This window comes from Tupaia chinensis, unplaced genomic scaffold, assembly GCF_000334495.1.
Source record: "Tupaia chinensis unplaced genomic scaffold, TupChi_1.0 Scaffold000388_1, whole genome shotgun sequence".
NCBI lineage: Eukaryota > Metazoa > Chordata > Mammalia > Scandentia > Tupaiidae > Tupaia > Tupaia belangeri.
Window position 1 is genome coordinate 3,342,317 of NW_006159890.1, and position 22,501 is coordinate 3,364,817.

At 39.1% G+C, this 22,501-nt stretch overlaps 1 protein-coding gene across 1 annotated transcript in view; it reads left to right on the forward strand.

Moving 5' to 3' along the window:
• Positions 1 to 21,370, forward strand: part of CA13 (carbonic anhydrase 13) — a 34,537-nt gene extending 13,167 nt beyond the window's left edge. The window contains exons 3-7 of the mRNA XM_006153857.3: positions 2,499 to 2,617; positions 10,414 to 10,509; positions 12,423 to 12,485; positions 12,972 to 13,127; positions 19,526 to 21,370. Coding sequence (XP_006153919.1) covers positions 2,499 to 2,617; positions 10,414 to 10,509; positions 12,423 to 12,485; positions 12,972 to 13,127; positions 19,526 to 19,645 — 554 coding nt within the window. The 3' untranslated portion in view covers positions 19,646 to 21,370. The remainder of the gene's footprint in view (positions 1 to 2,498; positions 2,618 to 10,413; positions 10,510 to 12,422; positions 12,486 to 12,971; positions 13,128 to 19,525) is intronic.
• The last annotated feature ends 1,131 nt before the right edge of the window (positions 21,371 to 22,501 follow it).

Sequence of the window (22,501 nt, forward strand, 5' to 3'; positions counted from 1 at the left end):
CCTGGCAGGATGGCCACGCCGCAATCCCTTCTCCTCCATTCTCCCCTCGGGACCTTGGGTATACGCGCACACACACCCGGCATGAGTTTAAGCCACCGGGTCCGGGACTCAAACCTTGGTTGACTACATGGAAGTCCAGTGACATAGCCATTACAACAACTGCTAGTTACCATGATTACTTGTTTTTAAGCATAAAATGGAGATAAGATGTATTTACTTATCTAGGTTAGAAAATAAGGTGAATAATTTGACATTTGGAAACACCAAATTATTCCTGTTAAAAGTAAGTTTTAGGGCCAGCAGGTTGTGTGGAGGGTAGGGCAGCTAAATCCTACATGGGCAACTGTGTAGTTTGGGTCCTGGACCTGGAGGCTTGAAAAACATGCCAGATACATGTGTGTGTATGTACCCAGAAACTTGCAAGAGGATAATGGAGAAGAAGGGATTGCAGCCTGGGGAGTGATTTCTCACTCTCTCTTTCTCTCTCTCTCTCTCTGTCTTGTGAGCACACACACTCTATGGCTAAAACTAAAAAAGAATAAAAAATCTATTGCCATTATTCATTTTATACCATAATTTAGGTGTTTTACTGTAGATTGTCATATAGCCAGTGATAGATAAACCTTGATATTTTTACTCATTTTTTTCCATCCCTTCGGGAGAACACTGTCCCAAGAGAATAGTCTTCTCAATTCGACATTTGCTGATCATAATCCCAGGTTGGCTATTATTGTTCAAAGACTCAAATGTGGAGTCCAAACCTGTGAAGTGTAAGGCAGTCTGTTGCTTCACTAAAGCTAATCTGGTTTTAAACTCTTGACTCAGATCCAGTTTTCCTGAGATCAGCCACTGTTCTTGGATGTTGCCCTAACAATGTGTGTTTTTTTGTATCACTTTCTTACTCCAGAGCCAGCTTGCTTGCAGCTTCTTCCAAAGTCAATTCCACTTGGATTGCTCAAGCTCTCTAATTTGCTTTTTATCTGTGAAGGAATGAATTCATGGTTCAGCTCAGGTTTTCTCATGCAATGGGAAGAAAAACAAGGGCACCAGAGCTGTTGATTTCTTTTCATGGGAATGTTATTGCATCCGTAATTTGTCGACTATATACTGGAATGTTATTGCATCTGTAATTGGTAGACGATGTACAGACTATGGTTTTATTTATGGAAATGTGCTTTTTAAATTAGTTTATCTGTGAATTGTCTTGAAATTCTGTAGAGGAAACTAAAAATTTTATTCATTTATATGTCATCTTAAAAAGTTTTATTTGTTGGGACCAGCAGGTGGTGTAGTGGTTGGAGTGTTGGACCCCCACATAGTCAACTGTGATTTGAGTCCTGGATCTGGCAGCTTGAAATACATACTGAGCATGTGTGTGTGTGTGTGTGTGTGTGCCTAAAATCCCAAGACGAGAATGGAAGAGAAAGGATTGCAGTGTGGCCTTCCCTCTTGGGGGTGATTTCTTGCTTTCTGTTTCTCTTTCTCTCTCTGTCCCCAGTGAGTACATGTACCCTATAGCAAAAATGTATTTTTAAACAAAAAATGTATTTGTTTATTTCTTTTGAGAGAGAGTGAGACACAGAGAGACAGACACAGACAGGCTGTAACCCCAAGATGATCCACACCAAGCCTTCAGCTAGCCCCAGGTCATGAGCAAGTGTGTGCCTGGTATACTTAGGGAGGTCTCTGGGCTTGAACTGGGAACCTTTCATGTAAAAGATCATTCAGTTAGTTAGAGACCATGAGTCCAGGTATTCTAATTGCTGAAGTTTATGCCCTAACCACGATTCTTTTCTGTTCTGCCAAGTTCAAAACAGACCTCGTTGAATATCACATACGTATTCAGAAAGCCTGGCTTATCCTTTTTAAAATTAGTTAATTTTTTTTAATTGTCAGAGGATATGTGCCCTTGCCAGAGAGAGAGAGAGAGAGAGAGAGAGAGAGAAGGGGAGGAAAGAAGAGAAAGCACCTCCCAGGAGTGTGACGACACAAACTCGAATGCATAATTATCTGAGGATGCAAGATTGTAGTTTGATGGAAACTCCCCCACCCCCATGGGGCATGGTCATGCTGAAATCTCTTCTCCTCAATTTCTCTATCCTGTTAGGACTTGGGACAAGCCTGGACAAGTGCCTGGCGTGGTTTTTAAGTCACCAGTGCCAGAATTCAAGCTGCATTCAGCCACGTAGACTCCATTTCCCTTACTAGGCCAATGGATCAGCTTTATTCTTTGTTCAATAGCAATTCCTTACTTCCCAGACTTCCTAATTTCTCGTACTTTCGACCAGGGTGTCTGTTGTGACTCCGGAGGTATTTCATAAACATCTGCACTGTAACTTTCTCACCTTGGAAATGTTTTGTTTTTGTTCTTGACACACTTGTAAAATGATTCCCTGGAGGGCAGGGACATGTGGAGTAACTGAGAGAGATGTCGTGGGTACCGGCAGCATCATCTACATTCTTTGCTTGCTAACATTTTAAAATGTGTTGGTGTTTAGTTCTGCGTGGGGGTCCACTGTCTGGAAGCTACAGGTTGCGACAGTTTCACCTGCACTGGGGATCTGCTGATGATCACGGCTCTGAGCACATGGTGGACGGAGTGAGGTATGCTGCAGAGGTAGGCCGTCAGACACGTCTCCACGGTTCACGGTTGTCCTGTTGGCGGGATTTATTGGGCACAAGGGACAGTTCTCTTGATTCTAAACAGATCCTGAGCTAATTAGGTATCTCACTGCCTGACACTGTTTTATTCTGTCAATATGAGAGTTTAGCAGTATGACAGCTTCAAATGTGGCAACCCAGAGAATTTAGGGTTATTTGTTCCCATTTTAGACATAAGTGAACTGGAGACTTAGATTAAGTAATTTATCCAGCTAGGATGTATTGAGACGAGTTTAAACTCAGATCTGTCTGATAAAAAATTACGAACTCTTTCAGACTGTCTGTCTGATACCGGTTATATCTCCTGGAAGGTTAATGAGAAAGGAGAGAAAGAAATATTTGTTTTAGGTCCAACTGCGTGCATAGGAGGGACACCAAAAACTTCATGGTAAAAACGGAATTAAAGTATGAGTTTATTTTGATGAAAAAATATGTTTGAAACCCATGCAGAGTTTTTTGTTTGTTTTCATCATATGCACTTTTTTTTTTGAGAGGTTTTTGCTTTAGTGCACATGCGCTCACCAGACAGACAGAGAGAGACAGAGAGATAGAAAGCAAGAAATCACCCCTCATAGGGAATGGCCATGCCGAAATCCCTTCTCCTCCATTCTCTCGGGATCTTGGGCATGCACGCACACGCACCTGGTGTGAGTTTAAGCCACCAGGTCTGGGACTCGAACCGCGGTCGACTACATGGGAATCCAGCTACATAGCCATTATGCTAACTGCTGGTCCCATCATATACATTTTCTGTACATGGTTTGAAGACTCTTATATTTGATACAGGCACAAATACACACTAACATGTAACACCTACTTTGAATAGATGAAAACAAATGGTAAAGTTTCACTTAGGAAAAAAAACGTAGAAACAAACTCCCCTAAATACTACATTACCTCTACATTTACAGGTATGAAGTGGAATTTCTTTATTATTCAGGTTATTGTTAAAACATCCATAATGAAGCATTCAATGGCTTGCTTCTTTTTTACTATGAACTCATTCTTTTTTTCATAAAATTGTGTTCATTAATAATACTCAACTTTTCCTAATCCCCTGGTTAAAGAACAGATGTAATATGCTTCAGGTTTAATATGATTAAATCTTACTAACACCCAATTTTACTATGAGATGAAAGTGGATTATTATGTGACTCAACCAAAGTTATTCAAGCAAAAATAATTTGGTTTGTGAGTCGCCTAGGCAAGACAGGACAATGTTACAGAGTGAGTACATATTTCTTCATTTTCTCATAGTTGCTGAGCTGTAGAGTTTAGATACCTTTTTATAGCCCTGGTGTTCAGAGAGATCCAGCAAATAGAACCTCTTTCCAGTTCATTCTTCCATGAGCATGCACAGCTGGCCTTTGAGGCTATCATCCACGATGTCAAGTAAATCACTCTTGCGGCAGGCCCAGTGCTTTATGGTGTAGGACGTGCTGTGTCCTCTGGGTGGAGGAACGAAGTGTTCATGCAGAGTGCTACATGGTGGTGGACAGAAGAAGCCATGGGTGGAGGAAGTGGGACTCCTGAATCTGCAAGGTGGCTCAGTTTAGATCATCTACAGAATAGTTTTCACATTTGCTTTCCAAAATTTTCTGCTCTACAAAGGTGGTTCAAAATCTTAACAGTTTCTGGAGATTAATTGCTAGATGCTTCGGATGACTGGTCTCTTAATTTTCCTTAGCAACTCAGAAAAATTAGTGACATTCCTTTGAGATTTATTCCCTGTGCTTTCATAAACTTTAAAGAATACACTCAGAAGTTTAGTAATGGTTGACAAGTAGTTTCCTGAAAAGGAGTTCACACTCTGAGATTTGTCAGAAGCTAAGAGCTCTGCCCTGCAGATCAAGTTTGGACTGGAATTTCATACTGTTCTTTAATATGTATTTAAGGCTAGTTCTTATTTTGTTAGTTTATGTATTCACTCACTCTGTAAGAGTTCATTGAGAACTGACTTTACCTCCAGCCTTTGCACAGCTGACTGTGCTTATTCCGAGGGGAGTGACAGAGAGACTTAGAGTCCTCACAGCCACATAGGCTAACTTGGACTTGGGGTCAGGGAACGCGTCCTTGCAGAAGAGGCCTTTAACCTGACATCTAAACAAGAATGAGCCTGTCAAAGGGGAGGCAGCTGTGGTCCTGCATAGTCATGTGTGAAGACTTGGGGTAAGAAAGAGCTATACACATGAGGATGGAGGGGCCATGTGATTAGAATACGGAAATTTGTCAAAGGCAGATTTGGAGAGTCTGGAAAGGGTCTAATCTTAACTGAGGTAGATCATAGTAAGGGTTATGAACTTTATTGTAAGTGCAATGGGAAACTGCTAAATGGTGCTGTATTAGGAAGTGATCATACTTGCATTTCAAAACTATCATTCAGGTTAAAGTTTGAGAATAGACTGGGGTGAAGCAGGAGTGACTCATGGGAGCCCTTAAGGAGGATTTAGTGGAAGTTTCAATAACTGATGTTGGTGCAGATGGAGGACTGGCTGGCTGGAAATGACAGCTTTAGTGGGATTTGATGATCGACTGAGTTTGAGAGTGGGAGTGGGTCAGACCCCAGAAGTTGTAGACATAGACAATAAGCACACGGCATCAGTTAAGTTCTTTGACAGGAATAAAGTCAAGTAATCATCTAGAGTGACTGAGAGATTAGGAAAGACCTCAGAGATGATACATGCATTGAGACTGACAAGAAAGCACCATGAGAAAATCTAGAGAGAGCTTTCTAGAAGGTGACCATAGGGGGGGGGATGGAGAGAGAGAGAGAGAGAAACCATGCTGCCAGGTCTGGGACTGGAACTGTGGTCAGCCATGTGGGAGTTCAGCGCCCTTAACCAGCATGCTACCTGCCAGTCCCTTTGCTTTATGTTTTATAAAATATAACCAGCTGCGGGAACCAGCAGTTAGCGTAATGGCTATGTCGCCGGACTCCCATGTAGTCGACCGTGGTTCACGTCCCGGATCCGGTGGCTTAAAACTCATGCCAGGTGCATGTGTGTACGTGCCCAAGATCCCGAGAGGAGAATGGAGGAGAAGGGATTGTGGTGTGACCATCCCCCCGGGGGGGGATTTCTCGCTTTCTGTCTCTATGTCTCTCTCTGTCTGTCTGGCGAGCGCATGTGCCCTATAGCGAAAATCTCCCCCCCCCAAAAAAAAAATATATATATATATAACCAGCTGCTATGTGGAGAAGAGGCTGTTATTGGGCAAATGTTGAAGTAGATAAATAAGAAGGTTATGGAAGGGTCCAACCCACAGTATGGAGGTTAAGGTGACCATCCCACATGGCCAACTTCATGGTTCAAGTCTTGGATTCGGTGGCATGAAAAACATGCCAGTTGCACATGCATGCATGCCCAAAATCTAAAGAGAAAAACAGAGGAGAAAGGATTGTGGCGTGGCCATTGCCCCTCGCCCCCGGAGAGAGGGGTGATTTCACACTTTCTCTTTCTCTCTGTCTCCCTCTGGCGAGTGCATACACCCTGTTATGGAAATAGTTCAAGTGAGCAATGATGATTTGGACTGCTGGGGTGGTGGAGATGAAGGGAGCTGACAGATCCAAGGCATGTTTGGGAGGTAAAGTCAGTGGATGTTGGGATTTCAGGAATGAGAAAGAGTCTAAAAACACTTCTTAGTTTTTAGCTTGAGCAACCCAGAGAATGGCTGTGCCACTTACTGAGATAGAGAAATTCAAGGAGGAGCAGGTTGCAGAGAGAAGTTAACCTTGTTTGGACGTGTTGAGTTTGAGCTGCCTGTGAGGCATTCTGGGCTTGTGTTCAAGCAGTCTGTTAGGTACAAAACCGGAGGTTAAAGAAGAGATCAGGGCTGGACATGAGGCATTTGTGAGACACTGGTATTTAGTTTCAGGTTCAAAAGAGTCCATTTGTGCCCAGTTACAGAAATGATTCGGGCATTAATTACTGAGACACTGGTATTTAGTTTCAGGTTCAAAAAATTCCATTTGTGGCCAGTTACAGAAATGATTCGGGCATTAATTATTTTCTCCAGTCACTTTTATGATTGAATTCATGACTATTAAAAAATTATACCCTTTTGTAAAATAAAAAGAACAAAAGGAAGACAAAAACCATCCAAAACTACAGTATGTAAAATTTTAAATTGGGGACTAATATGATTTGTGACATTACAGAGAGAGAGATGAAAGGGTTCTTAACCATGAAAGATGTTATCCCAATACGTATGCATCTGTAAAAACTAAGCTAGGAAGGGCAGCAAGTAGTATAGTGGTTAAGGCTCTGGACTCTCACATGACTGACCATGGTGTGAGTCCTGGACCTGATGGTTTGCTTTCTCTTTCTCTCTATCTCTGTCTCTCTCTGGTGAGCATATATGCCCTATAACAAATTTAAAAATATATAATGATAAAATATATAATGATAAAAAGTTAAATTAAAAAATAATTCTTAAAAAAAAACCCAAAAAACAGAAAACTAAGCTCAGGAAGTTCCATAGCTCAGAGGTTAGGGGAGCCGAATCCCATGTGGCTGACTGCTATTTGAGTCTCAGTCCCTGTGGCTTTAGGGATTTGCCCTATTTGCATGTGTTTGCATCCCCAAAGTTCTGATAGGAAGGAAGAATGGAAGAGAAGGGATTGCAGTGTCACCATTCCCCCTTAGTTGTGCTTTCTCCCAGTCTCTGCCTCTCTCCCTCCCCCCTTTTTCTCTTCCTTACTCTATCTCTGGTGAGTTCATGTGTTCTCTGGCAATAAAGCAAAAAACAAAAACCCCTAAGCTAATAGTCCATGTCATCTGTTTAAAACTTATTCGGAATATGCAATAAGCACATTAAATATGTGGGTAATAGTGAAACTATGATTTTAATATTAATGGTGGTTTTCTGGCATAATAAGTATATTTTACAGATCACTAATATGCAGTTTTAAAATACTAAAGTTGAGTAATGACCTTATTTAGAAATTATTTTTGAACAGGGAACAATCTCATTTCCACTTCTTCAGTAGCTACAACAGCTCCCTGTCATTCCACTTAGGTGACCTAGGCTGTTGTTGTTAGTCTGGAAATGTGAGTTCACCATTTGTTTGTTTGAGTCTTAATTAAAAACAACTACTAATAAAAGTGGTATCAACTCCTCTGTGAAGGGATTGCTGGCAGTTAAGCAAGGTGTGTGGGAGAGAGGAGGACTTGTTAAAAAAAAAAAAGCTTCCTTGTTCTAGTTTCCCATAATATTTCAAATAGTTTTGATTTTCTTAAGCAGCAGAAGGGTGGCTATATACAGAATAAATTTAGTTACAAATTTATTCTGTAATCAGCTTTGGTTGTGACCCTAAAAAATGTCATTTCACATCTCTCTGTCTTTTGGGCGTCATGTCTTGTTAAGAACTGCTGTATTGGCATAGAACCATTTAAAACAATTTTAACACCTTTTTCAGCTCCTCCCTAACTGTGGAATGTCATCTGTCTCATAGAAGTCGAATGAATTTTATTTCATCATCCAGGGTTTTTCAGGTTCTTTCCTCACCCAGCTATCTCACACCAACGTGGAAGACGGCACCACAAGAATCCACCCTTACATTTGATGGTCTGGATTGCCTACAGTCTTCCATGACTGTGGATGTTTTGTGGTTGACTATGTATGATAATTCTCATCTATTCAGAAATCCTTTCGTATCAGTTGCCTGTAAGATGTAGTTATATTTAAAGGATGGAATAAACAAATGTATTTAAATATACTATATTCTCTCTGTAACTGTCAGCAGGAGGGGTTGCCTGGCCTTGAAAACCCACATAGTGTTTCCTCTCTGAAGTGCCGAAGGATTCACTACCAGTTCTTATCTGAGCTCTGTCCCTCATATCAGGTCTTGAGATATGGCCTGGCCTTCACCATTTACAGTCTTAACTATAAATCCTCTGGGCGTGTCACATTGCCCTTTGGCTTCTATGTCAATTTGTCCTTCCCTTAACCGGGACTGAAGACTCTCAAAAGTGGTTTCTGCTTTGTTATTTTTCTCTAAATTTTCATACTTTTTGTGTGTTTAGGATACTGAATACTCACAGTGGCAGAACACTCAGGACACCTTTGGAGAAGGCTTTGCAAAAAGCTGCTCGTAGGAAGGTAGATTTGTGAAGCAGGGCCTGTCTGTTTTCCAGAGTTGCCCAGTCCCCCAGCCCTTTCCCTCTTCCTTTCTCTCCTTTCCTTTCTCCTCAGTAGCACAATCCATGTCTCATTTTCTGCCTCAGTCACTTCTGGCTCCTAGTTCTCTTTTGCCGCATTAAAACTTGCTCTCAGTGAAGGATCTGAACACATTCATAGAATGTAGTAAATGTACAAAAACTAATAAATAATTAAGGTGATGGATTACTTTTAAGGAATTATTAATTTAATTTTATGTATTGTTATTTAATTTTATTTATTATCATTATGATTACTATTTTAATTTGGCCAGAGAGAGAGAGAAAGGGAAAGTGAGAAAGAAGCTGCCAGGTCCAGGACTTGAACCGTGGTCAGCTATGTGGGAGTCCAATGCCTTAACCACCATGCCACCTTCTAGGCCCATTCTTATTTTTTAAAAATTTACCATAGGGCACATGTGCTCACCAGAGAGAGACAGAGAGAGGGAGAGAGAGAGAGAAGGAAAGTGAGATAACAAGCTACCAGACCCGGGACTTGAACCTCTGTTGACCATGCGGAAGTCCAATGCCTTAACCACCACACCACCTAATGGCCCCATGTGATAGATATTTTAATGAGCTTAATTGGCTTTAATAAGCTTAATTCAATTATCCCACATTTATATACATAAATATATATATATATATACACACACACACACATCCCCATTACATTGTGCTCTGTAAATATGCACAATTATGATTTGTGATTTGTCCATTAACAGTAATCTTTTTAACAATTATTATTTTATTATTAATCTATGTTACTGTCTCAGGCACAAATAAGAGAGATAGAGAGAGAAAAAGCACCCTTGACAGGGTATTGTCGCTCTGCAGTCCCCTTTCTTCATTCCACCAGCTTTTCAGGATCTGGGTGCCCACACTAGGTACTGGTGTGTTTTCAGTTCAGCCTGGGCATTCAAACCTGTGGTCAGCCATATGGCTTCAAGCCTTGCAGGGAACTTGGGTTATCTCTGCACCACTGTGGCTAGGCCAGACATTTTTTTTTATTGTAAAAATTGCATGCTTATTGTTTAAAATAGTTACTCATAAGGAGAATTGCATTTTAAAATTAAAAGCTTAATTTAATTTTTAATTAATTTTAAGTTAAACTACAGTGGGAAACATCTACCTGGGCAGTTCTGGGACAGTGACACTATCCTTAGCAGCAGGGTGGTACCTGACAACCTCCTGTGTAGGAGGTTGACCTCTCCTCCCACTTGGGAGCCAAGGCTCCTTCAGTGGCTGCACTGGCATCTGATTTAAGGCTGCTCCATTGCAGTCCTATCTGTGGAAGGCATAGAAGAGCCACAAGTAGGTTGGAGTAATGGTTGGAATTTGTTAGCTCTAGAAGAGCTGGCAAGGATGATCTGAACATTCTAAATTGTGCACCATAGACTCAGTACATGACTATGATTCTTTACTGTTTGACTAAGGTTGGGGACAAAAGTAAATAGGAAGATTCTGTTCTTTGTGAAGAATATATTATACATATGCACATACAGCACCGGAGAATCTATACAAACTCTTTAGTTTCATTTATGTTTTTCAGCATGTTTAAAAAGCATTTGAACTGTGTTGTGTATCTCCCTTCCAGCTCCATGTTGTTCATTGGAATTCAGACAAATACCCCAGCTTTGTGGAGGCGGCTCATGAGCCAGATGGACTAGCTGTCTTGGGAGTATTTTTACAGGTAAGAATCTACTGATTTCATTTTAAGTAATCAGCCACATTGGATAGAGAATTTTAGACATGGGCTGGCCCTCTTGCCTAGTGGTTGGGTGAGCCAGATCCTATATGGCCGATTGTGATTTGAATCTCACGCTGGTGGCTTGAAAAACACACTGGTGTGTGTGTGGGGGGGTACCCAGGAACCTGACAGGACACAGAAATGGAGAAGGGATTATAGTGTGACCACGCCCCACGGTGGGTTGCTTCTCCCTCTCTCTGGTTCTCCTGGAGTGCACATGTCCTCTGGTAATGAGGAGCTTCAAGCATGGAGCAGACATTCAACCATTTCTTAAAATAGTAGAGTAGCTCTGGGTTTTGTACGATTTTGAAATGAGTATAACAAATTATATATTACCTTTGGAGTATTGTGTTGTGATTCTTCTTATTGCTCATTGGTCCTTTTCATGTCAGGAGCAGCAGCAACATTAGCAAGAATAGCAGCAGAAATAAGATCTCAGATTGAGATCCTGAGGGAATAAAAGTTTATTCTTCTTCCTGATTATACAATATTTAGAGATAAAGGACAGAGTAAAGTTCAAGCTCCTGATTTTTGAAGTACTTGCTTGACCACAATGATGTGTTTTTCAAGTGAACTGACAGATTATTAAAACATTTTATTGTGTTTCCCTTTGTCTCATATCACATGTGGTCAGACAAATATCGTCATCATGCCTGGGGGTAGGTTGGGCCTCTCACCTCCCACACATTTTTGTAAGGCGTGGGCTTTTACCATGCTGCATACTCTGTGTGTGAGGCTGTGACTCCTGCAACTGGACCAGGGGAGCCTGGGGCAGAGACAGATGGTTCCATATCTTTGGCCACCCAGTCTGGGTGGTAGTGGCAGGATTCAGGTGGGCCAGGAGACTACACTATATTCCTGAAGGATTTAACATTTCCAGGTGGAGGGCCACCAGGTGGAATGGTGGTTAAGACACTGAATCCCACATGGCCAACTCCATGGTTAAAATCCCAGACCTGGTGGCTTGAAAACACTGTGTGTGTGTGCATGCATGCCCAAGATCCAGAGAGGAGAATGGAGGAGAGGGGATTGTGCCATAGCCATCTTTCTCAGGCGTGATTTCTTACTTTCTCTCTTTCTCTGTCTCTCTCTGTTTCTCTCTGCAGAGAGCATCTGCACCCTATGGCAAAAATCTAAAAGAAAATTAAAAAAAAAAACAACCAATTCCAACCAATCAAACAACTCCCAGGTAGACTCAGAACACCTCTAAAAATGAAAAAAGAGTATCTATATACATATTTATGATGAGTTTGCTATACACACATGTATACACACATATGTAATAAATATATGTAAATATATGATTTATAAATATAATTTTATTTTTTATTATTATATTTTTAATTTTACAAGAGAGAGAAGGAAAGTGAGAAAGCAAACTGCCAGGTCTGGAAGTCAAACTGCAGTCGCCCATGTGAGAGTTCAGCGTCTTAACCACTGTTCCACCTGCCGGCCCTAGTGGAATATATTTCTGATGCCATGATAGTCAGATTGGATTTGGGTCTGAATGTCACATCTAGGTTAAGAGTGCAGATATTTTGTTAGAATTTCTTAGGTAGTGGTTCTCTCGAGGTTACCTTTACAGTAAGCATTCATAAAACTGAAAACATAGGAAGTGGTTAGTACTAGTTTGGGAAACAAACTGAAAGTTCAGTCCTGGAACCTTGTAATATTATCTTGTTCAGATTCTTTTAGCATGATAAAGTCAGCAGGCAAAAGAAGAGCTTTGTTCTGGAAACTTTAAGTTTGTGCTGACTTAGGTTTTTAAAAAATAATTTTAAAATAGTGGCTGAAATGGAGTAATTCAGTCTTCATCTGCTATGATAACCATTTCTTTTGAAATTTCATGTTTTTAGATTGGTGAACATAATCCCCAGCTGCAAAAGATTACTGATATTTTGGATTCTATTAAAGAAAAGGTAAAATGAATAACTATTTGCTCATGCCTAACATATTCTGTGTTCTCTCCTGAGTTCTCGTCTCTTCCCTTAAAGATTTAGATCTTCAACATAACATAGGCTGGCCTGCTTTGAAGCAAGTTTGCAACATACTGGACCAAAAAAGCAGAAGTAACCTAGAACAACTTATTGTTGGAAAATTATGAAAGGGTCTTAAATGATCTAAAATGGTCACTATTTACACAACATTTCTGTAATTGTTGTATTACAGAATAAACCCAATTGTAACACAGCTTAAAGGCCTTTTATGTAAAAACTAATTTTGTGTTTCTTAAATCTGTAAGATGTGCTAATGTATCTAAAATTTTTAGATGAAGGCAGATGGTTTTTTAAGGCACTAAAGGAAGATCCTAAATAACTCCATATTATTTCATTGGTCGTATATATTTTGAGGTTTGCATGAAGCTATCCCATTGTAATTTGTGGGAATTCTGTTTGTTCCTCCAGGGTAAACAAACTCGATTCACAAATTTTGACCCATTATCTCTACTCCCGCCATCCTGGGACTACTGGACATATCCTGGTTCTCTTACAGTTCCACCTCTTCTCGAGAGTGTCACGTGGATCGTTTTGAAGCAACCTATAAATATCAGCTCTCAACAGGTATATCAGCTCTTCCAGGTTGATTTTGATTCACTCTTTCACTTGGAGGAAACTGGGTGGAATCGTTTTTATTTTTATTTTTTTTTAACTCCACCTTTAATCATGGCCATGTTATGAAGCTTGTGTTTTTCCTTCTTTTTTTCTTTTGAGAGAGATTTTGGGTGCATGCGCTCACCCAAGATCCAGACAGAGACAGAAAGACAGAAAGTGAGAAATCTACCCCCAGGAGGAATGGCCATGCTGTAATCCCTTCTCCTTTCTCCTCTCAGGATTTTGGGCATGCATGTACACATGCCCTGCCTGAGGTTTAAGCCACCAGGTCCAGAACTAGAACCGCGGGAGTCCAGAGATGTAACCATTATGCCATCTCCTAGGTCCAGTGTTTTCCCTTCATTAATCATTAATCATTAATCTAGATGGTTGGGCTACATGAGATTTATGTCCCTTTCTTATTTAGCCTTCTATAATTAGATGATTTCTTCTTTGTGGGTTTTGCTTGTTTTTATTTTTGTTATCCTTCAAATTAGGTGTTGCCCTGTCTTATCATGAACACGTCTCTATATCATGAGAAAAATGACCTACCTTATTTATGGCCTTATTAACAGAATCCATTTTTCTCCTCTGTAACTCTTTACTTTCACATTTCTTTGTTAAATTTGAACTGGTTAATATTAAGAGTTAATAAATTATAACATTAGGGTGGTAATAAGGGAATCATGTTTTCTGTCATATTTCAAAGATATTTTTATTCCTTAAAGCCACTTGGGAAATAACTTATTTTTTGGTTGTATTGTTTTTTAACCTACTATTGATTTGGAAGAGAACATGTCAAAATATATCATTTACTTTCTTAATAAGAATGAAGTTAATCTTATTAAAAAGAACTCACTGCAAGTTCAGGAGTTATTTCAGCCTATCTGTGGATTCACTACTGAGTCTTCCTCAAGGCTCAATGAATTCGGCTTTATGTAATAGAATATATAAAATAATAGCTGCATGTCAGAGTTCTATGTGATTGTTAATTCACTGAAGCATTCAGTTAAATATCCTGTAGCTGGAACACTTTCAGACATTTACATTTTTAGCCAGACTGGGGAGGTTATTTGAGTAGTAATTCAAATTTTATAATTTAGTAATTTTAAGAGTTAAGAAATGAAGCAAATGGTATTTTAAAAATGCATCTAATCTTGAGATAAACATCAGACAAAATCCATTTGAGGAACATTTTACAAAATCCCTCCTCCAAACTGTCAGGGTTTTCCAAAAAAGGTAAATTCTAGAAACTGTCAGAGTTAAGAAATGCCAAAGAAGGGGCTAGCAGGTGACATAGAGATTACATCATTGGACTTCCACATGACTGACTGTTAGAGTTCTGGCTCCAGTGGCTTGAAAATCATGCTGGGCATGTGTGCACAGATCCGAGGAGAAGAGTGGAGGAGAAGGGATTGTGGTGTGGCTATGCCCCTGGGGGTCATTTCTCACTTTCCCTCTCGCTGTCTCTGTTTTTCTCCCTCTCTCTGGTAAGCACACATGCCCTATGGCAAAAATCTCTTAAAAAAATGAAATGCCTAATGAGACATAACTACTAAGTATAATTTTGCTCCCTGGGTAGGATCCTGGAACAGAAAAGACATTTGGGTAAAGACAAGTAAACAAACCAAAAAACACAACAACAATGGAAATGTGAGCATAGGAAGGACTGTAGTAAATAATATATTGTAGTAAATAATATATTAATTAGGGAAAATATACCATACTAATGTCAGATGTTAAGAATATGGTAAGTGTACAAATATTTGTAATAGCTTTACAATAGTTCTGTAAATACAAAACTGTTCTAAAATAAAAATTTATTTTTTAAAAATCCCAGAGATTAGCAAATTGATAAAATTATTCAATTATTTAGCTCTTTTATGTAAAGTGAAGTGAAAATACCTATTGCATGTATCACTGATTTAAAGAGTTTCTTTCCAAAATACAGTTTTTAATCTCGATGTTGGTAGTTCTTTCTTTTTGAAGTCATTGAGAAACATTGTTTTGATTTGTTTTCTAGTTCCATCATATAATGTCACCAGCAGTGGCAAATAAATCCTTTTTTTAGTGAGTTGGTGCCAGATTCTTTCTCTAGAGCTTTCTGCTATTTCTTGACAAATCGCTGACCTGAAGGACAAATCAGATGTTTTCATTTTCTTGATTCAAATCCATTTTTCTTCCTTTGAGTCACTCAGTGAGTACTAAATTCTTGATTTAACTGCCATGCTAGTGGGCAGATGTATTGTTTTCTGATATTTTTGATAATAAATCTGTCATTTTCCTTGGAAGATTAACTTGGTTTACCAAGTCTCTTTGGGTTGCCCTAAATCTTCAGCATTGGTTTTTTTCAATTACTGAAGTTCAATGTGCACAACACTTCACTTTGCTTATACTCTTAAAAAAAAATAATAAAAAAAGCACCCTCTTTTAAAAATAATATTATTTGCATGAAATAAAACTTGCAAATTGTAAGTGTGTGGCTGCTGATTTGGGTGATTGTGTTAAATCATGCAAAGACACACTGGTCAAGATATAGAATAGATCCCTCAACCAAAGTTTTCTTGTATAATTTTGCACTTTCCCACTTATAATCTGCAAATAACCATTGACAGGCTATCACTAGAATTCTGCCTTTTCTAGAATTTTATTGAAGTGAATCACATGGCACATATGTATTTGTGTTGATTTCTTTACTTAGCATACATTTTTAAAGATATTTTTGCTATAAGTTGTGTGCGATTGCTAGAGAGACAGAGATACAGAGAGACAGAAAGCAAGAAATCACCCCTTAGGGGAATGGCCACACCACAATCTTTTCTCCTCTGTCTCCTCTCAGGATTTTGGGTACACACGACCATATTCTCAGTGTGAATTTTGAGCTGTCGGTTCTGGGACTCAAACCATGGTTACTATGTGGGAGTGCAGCAACAGAACCATTACACCATCTGCTGGTCCCTTACTTAGCATAATTTTTTAAAAAATATTTGTTTTTTCCAAGAGAGAAAGAAAAAGGGTGCTCTCAACAGGGCCTCTGTGCCATGATCCACCTGCATCCGGAGCCAGCCAGGAGCACAGCCATGTGTGTGCCTGTTGTGCACTAGGAGACTTCGGGATGCAAACCTGAGAGCTTCCCCTGAGGCTTCAGCACAGGAGAACACTGCTTACCACCGGGCCACTGTAGTTGTCCAGCGCAATGTTTTTAAGATTCACTCACTTTTAAAATTCTTATTACTGAATAATATTCTGTGGTATGCATATACCACATTATATTGAAAAACATCTTATTTAACAATTGATACACATTCAAATGGCTTCCAGTTTTTGGTTATGATGACTAATGGCTATCCACATTTGAATATTAAAGGTAATGTGTGTACATATTTTTGTATGGACACATTTTCATATGTCTTCAGTCAGTAGCTAGGACTAGAATTACTAGGTCATGTCCATTTAATTTTGTAGGTAATGTCACGATGCTTTCTAATGATTGTACTGTCTTGCATTCCCACCAGCAATGCATGAGTTTTAAGTTGCTTTATATTCCTGCCAGCTTTTGGGCTTGTCAGTTTTCCTAATTTTAGCTACTCTCATGGATTTGGGTGATTTTAATTTTCTTAATGACTGGTGATCTGGAACATTTTTTCTTATGTCAATTGGGTATGAATATATCTTCCACTGTGATGTGCTTGTTCAAATCAATTGCCCATTTAAAAAATTAGGTTGTTTGTCTTCTCACTAAGGAATTAACAAGAGTTCTTCATATAGTCTGGATAAAAGCATACAAGCTCTTTCTTGGATACTTTTGCAAAAATTTTCTTACATTATAAGGTTAACTTTTAGTTTGTCTGTTTGTTTGATGAGAAAACAAAAACAGAGCTGACATTTTTGTTTTGAGTGAATATTGTAAACATTATGTATTTTAAAATTTAAAACATTTTTTCTTCATATTGCCAGTCTGTGCACTCATGGGAGAATGAGAGAAAGGGCGAGAGCAAGAGCGAGAGAGAGAGAGAGAGAGAAAGAACTCCCCAAGGGCATGGTCATGCTGCAATCTTGTTTCCTTCATTTCTTCATTTCACCAGGATCTTGAGCGTGTGTCCACACATGTCCTGTGTGGTTCTCAAGGCTCTAGGGCCAGGAGCTGAACCATGGCTGGCCATGTGGAGTCCAGATTTGTCTACACAGTGCTTATTTGCTGTACTATTGGGCCAGCCTAAAATGTTGTGCATTTTAGAGCTACATTCTGAAATATTTATAAATATTTATACTGAAATGATATGAAGTTTGGAACTTGCTTCAAATAATCAAGTCAGTTCAAGACAGAAGGTAGAGAACTTTGGTAGGAGTAGAAATGAAAAGAATCAGCCTCATGTGGATGACTGTTGAAACTGGATGTGGATTTGTGGTGGCTTATTATGATGCATATTATATATATTTGAGTATTTCCTTAATAAAAAGTAAATAAGAGAGATTAGAGGAAAATGCTGGAAAATTAAAAAAAATAATAGAGAGGAATGTAGTTCTGTGCTTAGTGTGTGACATATTTGCCAGATGACTTATTTATTGACACTTCATAGCTCTCCTTCAAGTTTTTTACCTGTAATATGGGATCACTATATATTAATAATGAGATTATTGGGGGATTAAATGAGACAATGTACTTTAAAACACTCGGCACAGTGCCTAGCTGCTGTGTTCCCTGACAGAGCGTATTTGAATTATTACTTGACTTTGGCAGGCAACGGAGTGCTGTTAAAGATGGTTGAGCATGAGAATGACATAAGCCATGATACAGAAAAAGTTTTTCAACTTACTGGTGTTATTACACAAGAAAATTAAAATTTTAGTATTTAAGCCAAGAAAGCCAGCATAACAGGTCATACTACTTGCTTCATGACTTTGTTAGCCTTAGTGACAGAGGGGCAGGTTTTCTGCCTGAACAAAGCCTGGGGCCACATAAGAGGATGAGAGGGTAGGTGCCAGTCAGGGATATTCACTTCAGTGCCAGGGCAGTGGCAAGAGGACACCAGAGCCAAGAAAAGCAAATCTGCAAAGACTGCCAGGTTCAGAATCTACTAGTTGGGCCAAGAGACGGAGAGATCCAGAGTGTAAATGCAACGAGTTGGTTGAGACGTCAAGACGAGTTTAGGGACTCCTGCCTACAAGATCGGGTTGGTCAGAGAAAGCTCAATGTAGGATCCAGTTCTAGACTGATGAGGCTAATGTGTTGTAGGAGTAGGGAGCCATGATCAGCTTCCAGAGGGCTTGAATGGTGGTGGTGGTAGAGGTTGGGGTGGGGGAGAATTGTGGAAGGGAATTAAAGGCAAGGTCTTCAGAGGAGTCAGTGGTCCATTGACAAGAAGTGTTGTGCTTGGTAAGGTCTGTGAAGCAGTGCCCTAATACAGGACTCAGGATCCCTGCACAAACACCTGTAATGGCTCCTCCAGACAGAGCCAGACTATCATACTCTGCAGTGGACTGGGGTCTTCTCCATGGTCCTAGGGGTTAGATATCTTAGCCTCTGCTACTCGACTTCTCCCGGGATTCTCTTTCCTGGTTTTAGCTATAATGGTCTGGTCTTATGAAACATGTTTTGTTTTGTTTTTAGAGAGAGCCTTTTGCTACAGGGCATGTGAGCACACCAAAGAGACAGAAAATGAGAAATCACCACACCACAATCCCTTCTCCATTTTCTTCTTAAGATTTTGGGCGGGCACACATGCACACGTGCTCAGCATGAGTTTAAGCCGTTGGGTCTGGGACTTAAACCGTGGTCAACTATATGGGAGTCCAATGACATAACCATTATGCCATCTGCTGGTCCCAAGGTTTATTTTTTAATTTATTAATTTTATTTCTTTCATAAGAAAGAGTGAGAAAGAGCATGCACAAGAGAGATAGGTACCTATAACCTAGTCTTGTCATGTAACCCCTCCCCCAACCTTCTAGCCAGCTAGGGTCACAGGTGCATAGGTATGCACCTGATATGTTTTAGGTTGACAAGGGATCCAAACCCTGTTCAGCCATGTGGCTCCAGCATTCCAGAACAAGACACAATTATCTGTGTCACCAAGGCTGAGCCTGTACTCTTTAAACCACATTCTAGATGTTGTTTCCTATTACTCTGACCTTTCATTAAAAATGCCTATATACTATTTTTTTAAATCTATAGGTATTTGCATCGTGATATGTATATAGTAAAAGAGTTGTTTTATTATGTGTGACCCATAACAGAAACTTTTCATTGCAGTATTTTTAGTTACGGGTAGAGGAAAGGTTATACATTTCTTAATCTTTATGCAAAGTGATTCATTAACATGGGTATGACTTTCTATGTTGAAACTAAGTTCTCTTTTCTTCAACAGCTGACCAAATTCCGCAGTCTCCTATGTACAGCCGAGGGCGAAGCAGCAGCTTTTTTACTGAGCAACTATCGCCCACCTCAGCCTCTGAAGGGTCGCAAAGTGAGAGCTTCTTTCCATTAAGTGTTGTCACCAATGGATCACCCCAAACATGATTGTGGAGGAACAACAAAACCAAACAAAATGCAAAAGTCCCTACTTACTAATGGCTATTTCCTCGAATTCCAAGTTATGGGTATTATTTGACTATCAGCTTCAGCACCACAAAGAAAACCTGATCTCTTCAGTCAAACTAACTTACCCATCTTGGATTTGCACTTGTAGCATTCAATTAGAAAACATGGTTTGATGAGTACTAAACTCCTTGAAAGGGCCTGCTGATGGTGTGGTGTTGGAGTGGTTGCATTCTACATGGCCAACTGCATGAGTCTGGGACCTGGTGGTTGGAGAAACACGCGGGGCACATGTGTGTGCGTGACCAGAATCCTGAGAGGAGAATGGAGGAAAAGGGATGGCAGCATGCTCATCTCCCTGATGGGTGCTTTCTTGTTTTCCCTCTTTCTTTTTCTGTCTCTCTAGCTAGCACATGTGCCCTGTAGCTAATTAAAAACAAACAAACAAATCCTAGAAAAATGTCTACTTCAACCTGTGTGAAAACATGACTGACATTGCAAACCTTAGAATGTATTAAAATGTTTACCTTGTCATAGAGACTGAATTGGTCACTCCAGTGACGTTAGATGAGAAACTGAAAGTCATTTGCCAAATGATAAGTTTGTGGTACCATTTTCTAAACAAGTCATTCTGCTTAATAGTTTGATATTATTCCAATTCGTAAGTAGTAGATAATATTTCCTTTTAAAATAATTTTTTGCTATGATTCTGTTGCTGATAGTCATTGCATGATATCTTTAATAAAGTGAACAAATTGGGAGTTAGGGGAATGGTATGTAGCTACTTTATGTGTCCTCTCCACTGATCAGAAATAGCCCATACAGTTTTGATGAGGACTATTTGTGATGGTTTACATTATAACAAATTATGCCATGTATCATATTCACTTGGTAAGGTTGATGGTGAACTGGCTGATAATTGACAAGATGCAGTGCTTTGCATTTTGTAGCATTGGCATGGTGAAGCTAACAGATTACATAGCACTAGCTCAGGGACAGATGCCTGCAGGCAAGATGAATGGGTTGGCTGCTTTTTGCCTTATGTTTTGGCAACAGAGCAGGGAACATCCCTGTGTGGGTCATGGTTTGTCAGTTGGTAGAAAACATTACTTGAATTTCATAGGAATACACAGTTGGCTTATAAACTCCTCAACTCATTTCCATGGTAAAGGGCACATTCTCTTTTGCATATAGCTCCATTCTCTTAAATAATTTTTGAAGGGGTGCTTGATATCAATTTTTGTCTATTATCTCCTATTTGTTTTTTGTTTTTGGTGAAGGAGGATGGGGATGCTGTTTCTTTTGCTCTTTCTGGTACAAATGGAGTGACACTAAACATTCACTTAATAACTATAGTTAAAACTTGAACAGAAGCTATGCTCCTGTCACCTTCTGAGAAATGTTTACCTGGGTTTCCTTGATGTTGATTTCTTTCAGATATCTCTTTTCTTCTGGATGTAGATTTTAATAATTGAAATTGTTTTGCAATATTCTTCTTGATAGAATAACTGAGTGTTAGTAAATTGTGTAACAATAATGTATACAATGTTGCATAAGATGAACTGAAGATGAAAGCTGTTATCTTGGTAATTGTTATTTTCTGTTTGTCCAGCTTGCAGGCTTGAAAGAGATTGATATTGTAACAAGTATTAAATGAATTAAAGTGTTAAGAACATTTATTTGCTATTTTTGGTAATTATCTCTCTGCCTGAGATCAGGTGGGCCATAAGTTAAGGCAAAAAGTAAAATGTGTTAATCTCTCAAAAATTGTTTCTTACTAAAGGAATATTTGTTAAACCTAACTTATGTAATCAGCAATTATAATGGTTAAATAAATACAAATGAAGAGTAGAAAGATGATCCTTTGGTTTAGAAAGATATGCTATGAAGGACCCTAGTCAGGGAAAGAAGCCTGTTTTCTCAGAGAAGTTAAATTACTATAGCCAGAGGTGTATGTAGGATAAGGATTCTAATTACTGTGTGTAAGGGTTACTTTGTAATTTATGGTTTCTGTTGCAGTATTCCATTGGTCTACAAATTGTGTCTTAGCAGACCAAAAAAATCTACACAGCACAGATTTCCTAAAGATTTTCTACTAATTTATATTTACCTTAAGTTGTTTCCTTTAAAAAATTAAGGTTTTAAATACTAGTATAGGTCACATTTGTTTCTCATATATTAAATTTGTATTAGTTAAGCATTTTATATTTCAATTTAAGTTGGATTCAACTGCAAAAAGGAGAAAGACAAACTTTCAATGGTACCAGGGCTGTGTATATGCAATACACAAAATGAAATTACATTTTTTGCTCTTTCTGTTTAAAAACTAATCTCAAACTCATGGAAAAATTGAAAACACAGTACAAAACTTTTCCCCCCTGAATTGTTTGAAAGTGCCAACCTGATTCTCCATTGTTATATTTAAATCAGCGAGAAAGTAAGAGACATCCAGTGTTTGCCAAATTAAAAGAGCCTTTATTAAGCTGGTGCCTCTGAGAGGACTCAAGTCACTCTAAAACCTTGTAGCCTCAAAATAGGGGGAGGAAGATTTATAAAGGCAAAAACCACAAAGGTAAAAAAAGAAAAAAAAAAAACTACACAATTAGAAAAGTAGAGGTCTTGAGTTATGCAGAGTGGTTTACAAAAGCCCGAAAAAACGAGTTCTAGGAAGGATAGTTATAATTGGCTTTATCTGCTGTTGATAAACATTTGGTTAGGAGGACAGGGATGGATGGCAGTGTTCATCTACTGGTGATAAACAGTGAGGAATTTTTTAGAGGCACATACGGATCAGGTTACAGGGAAA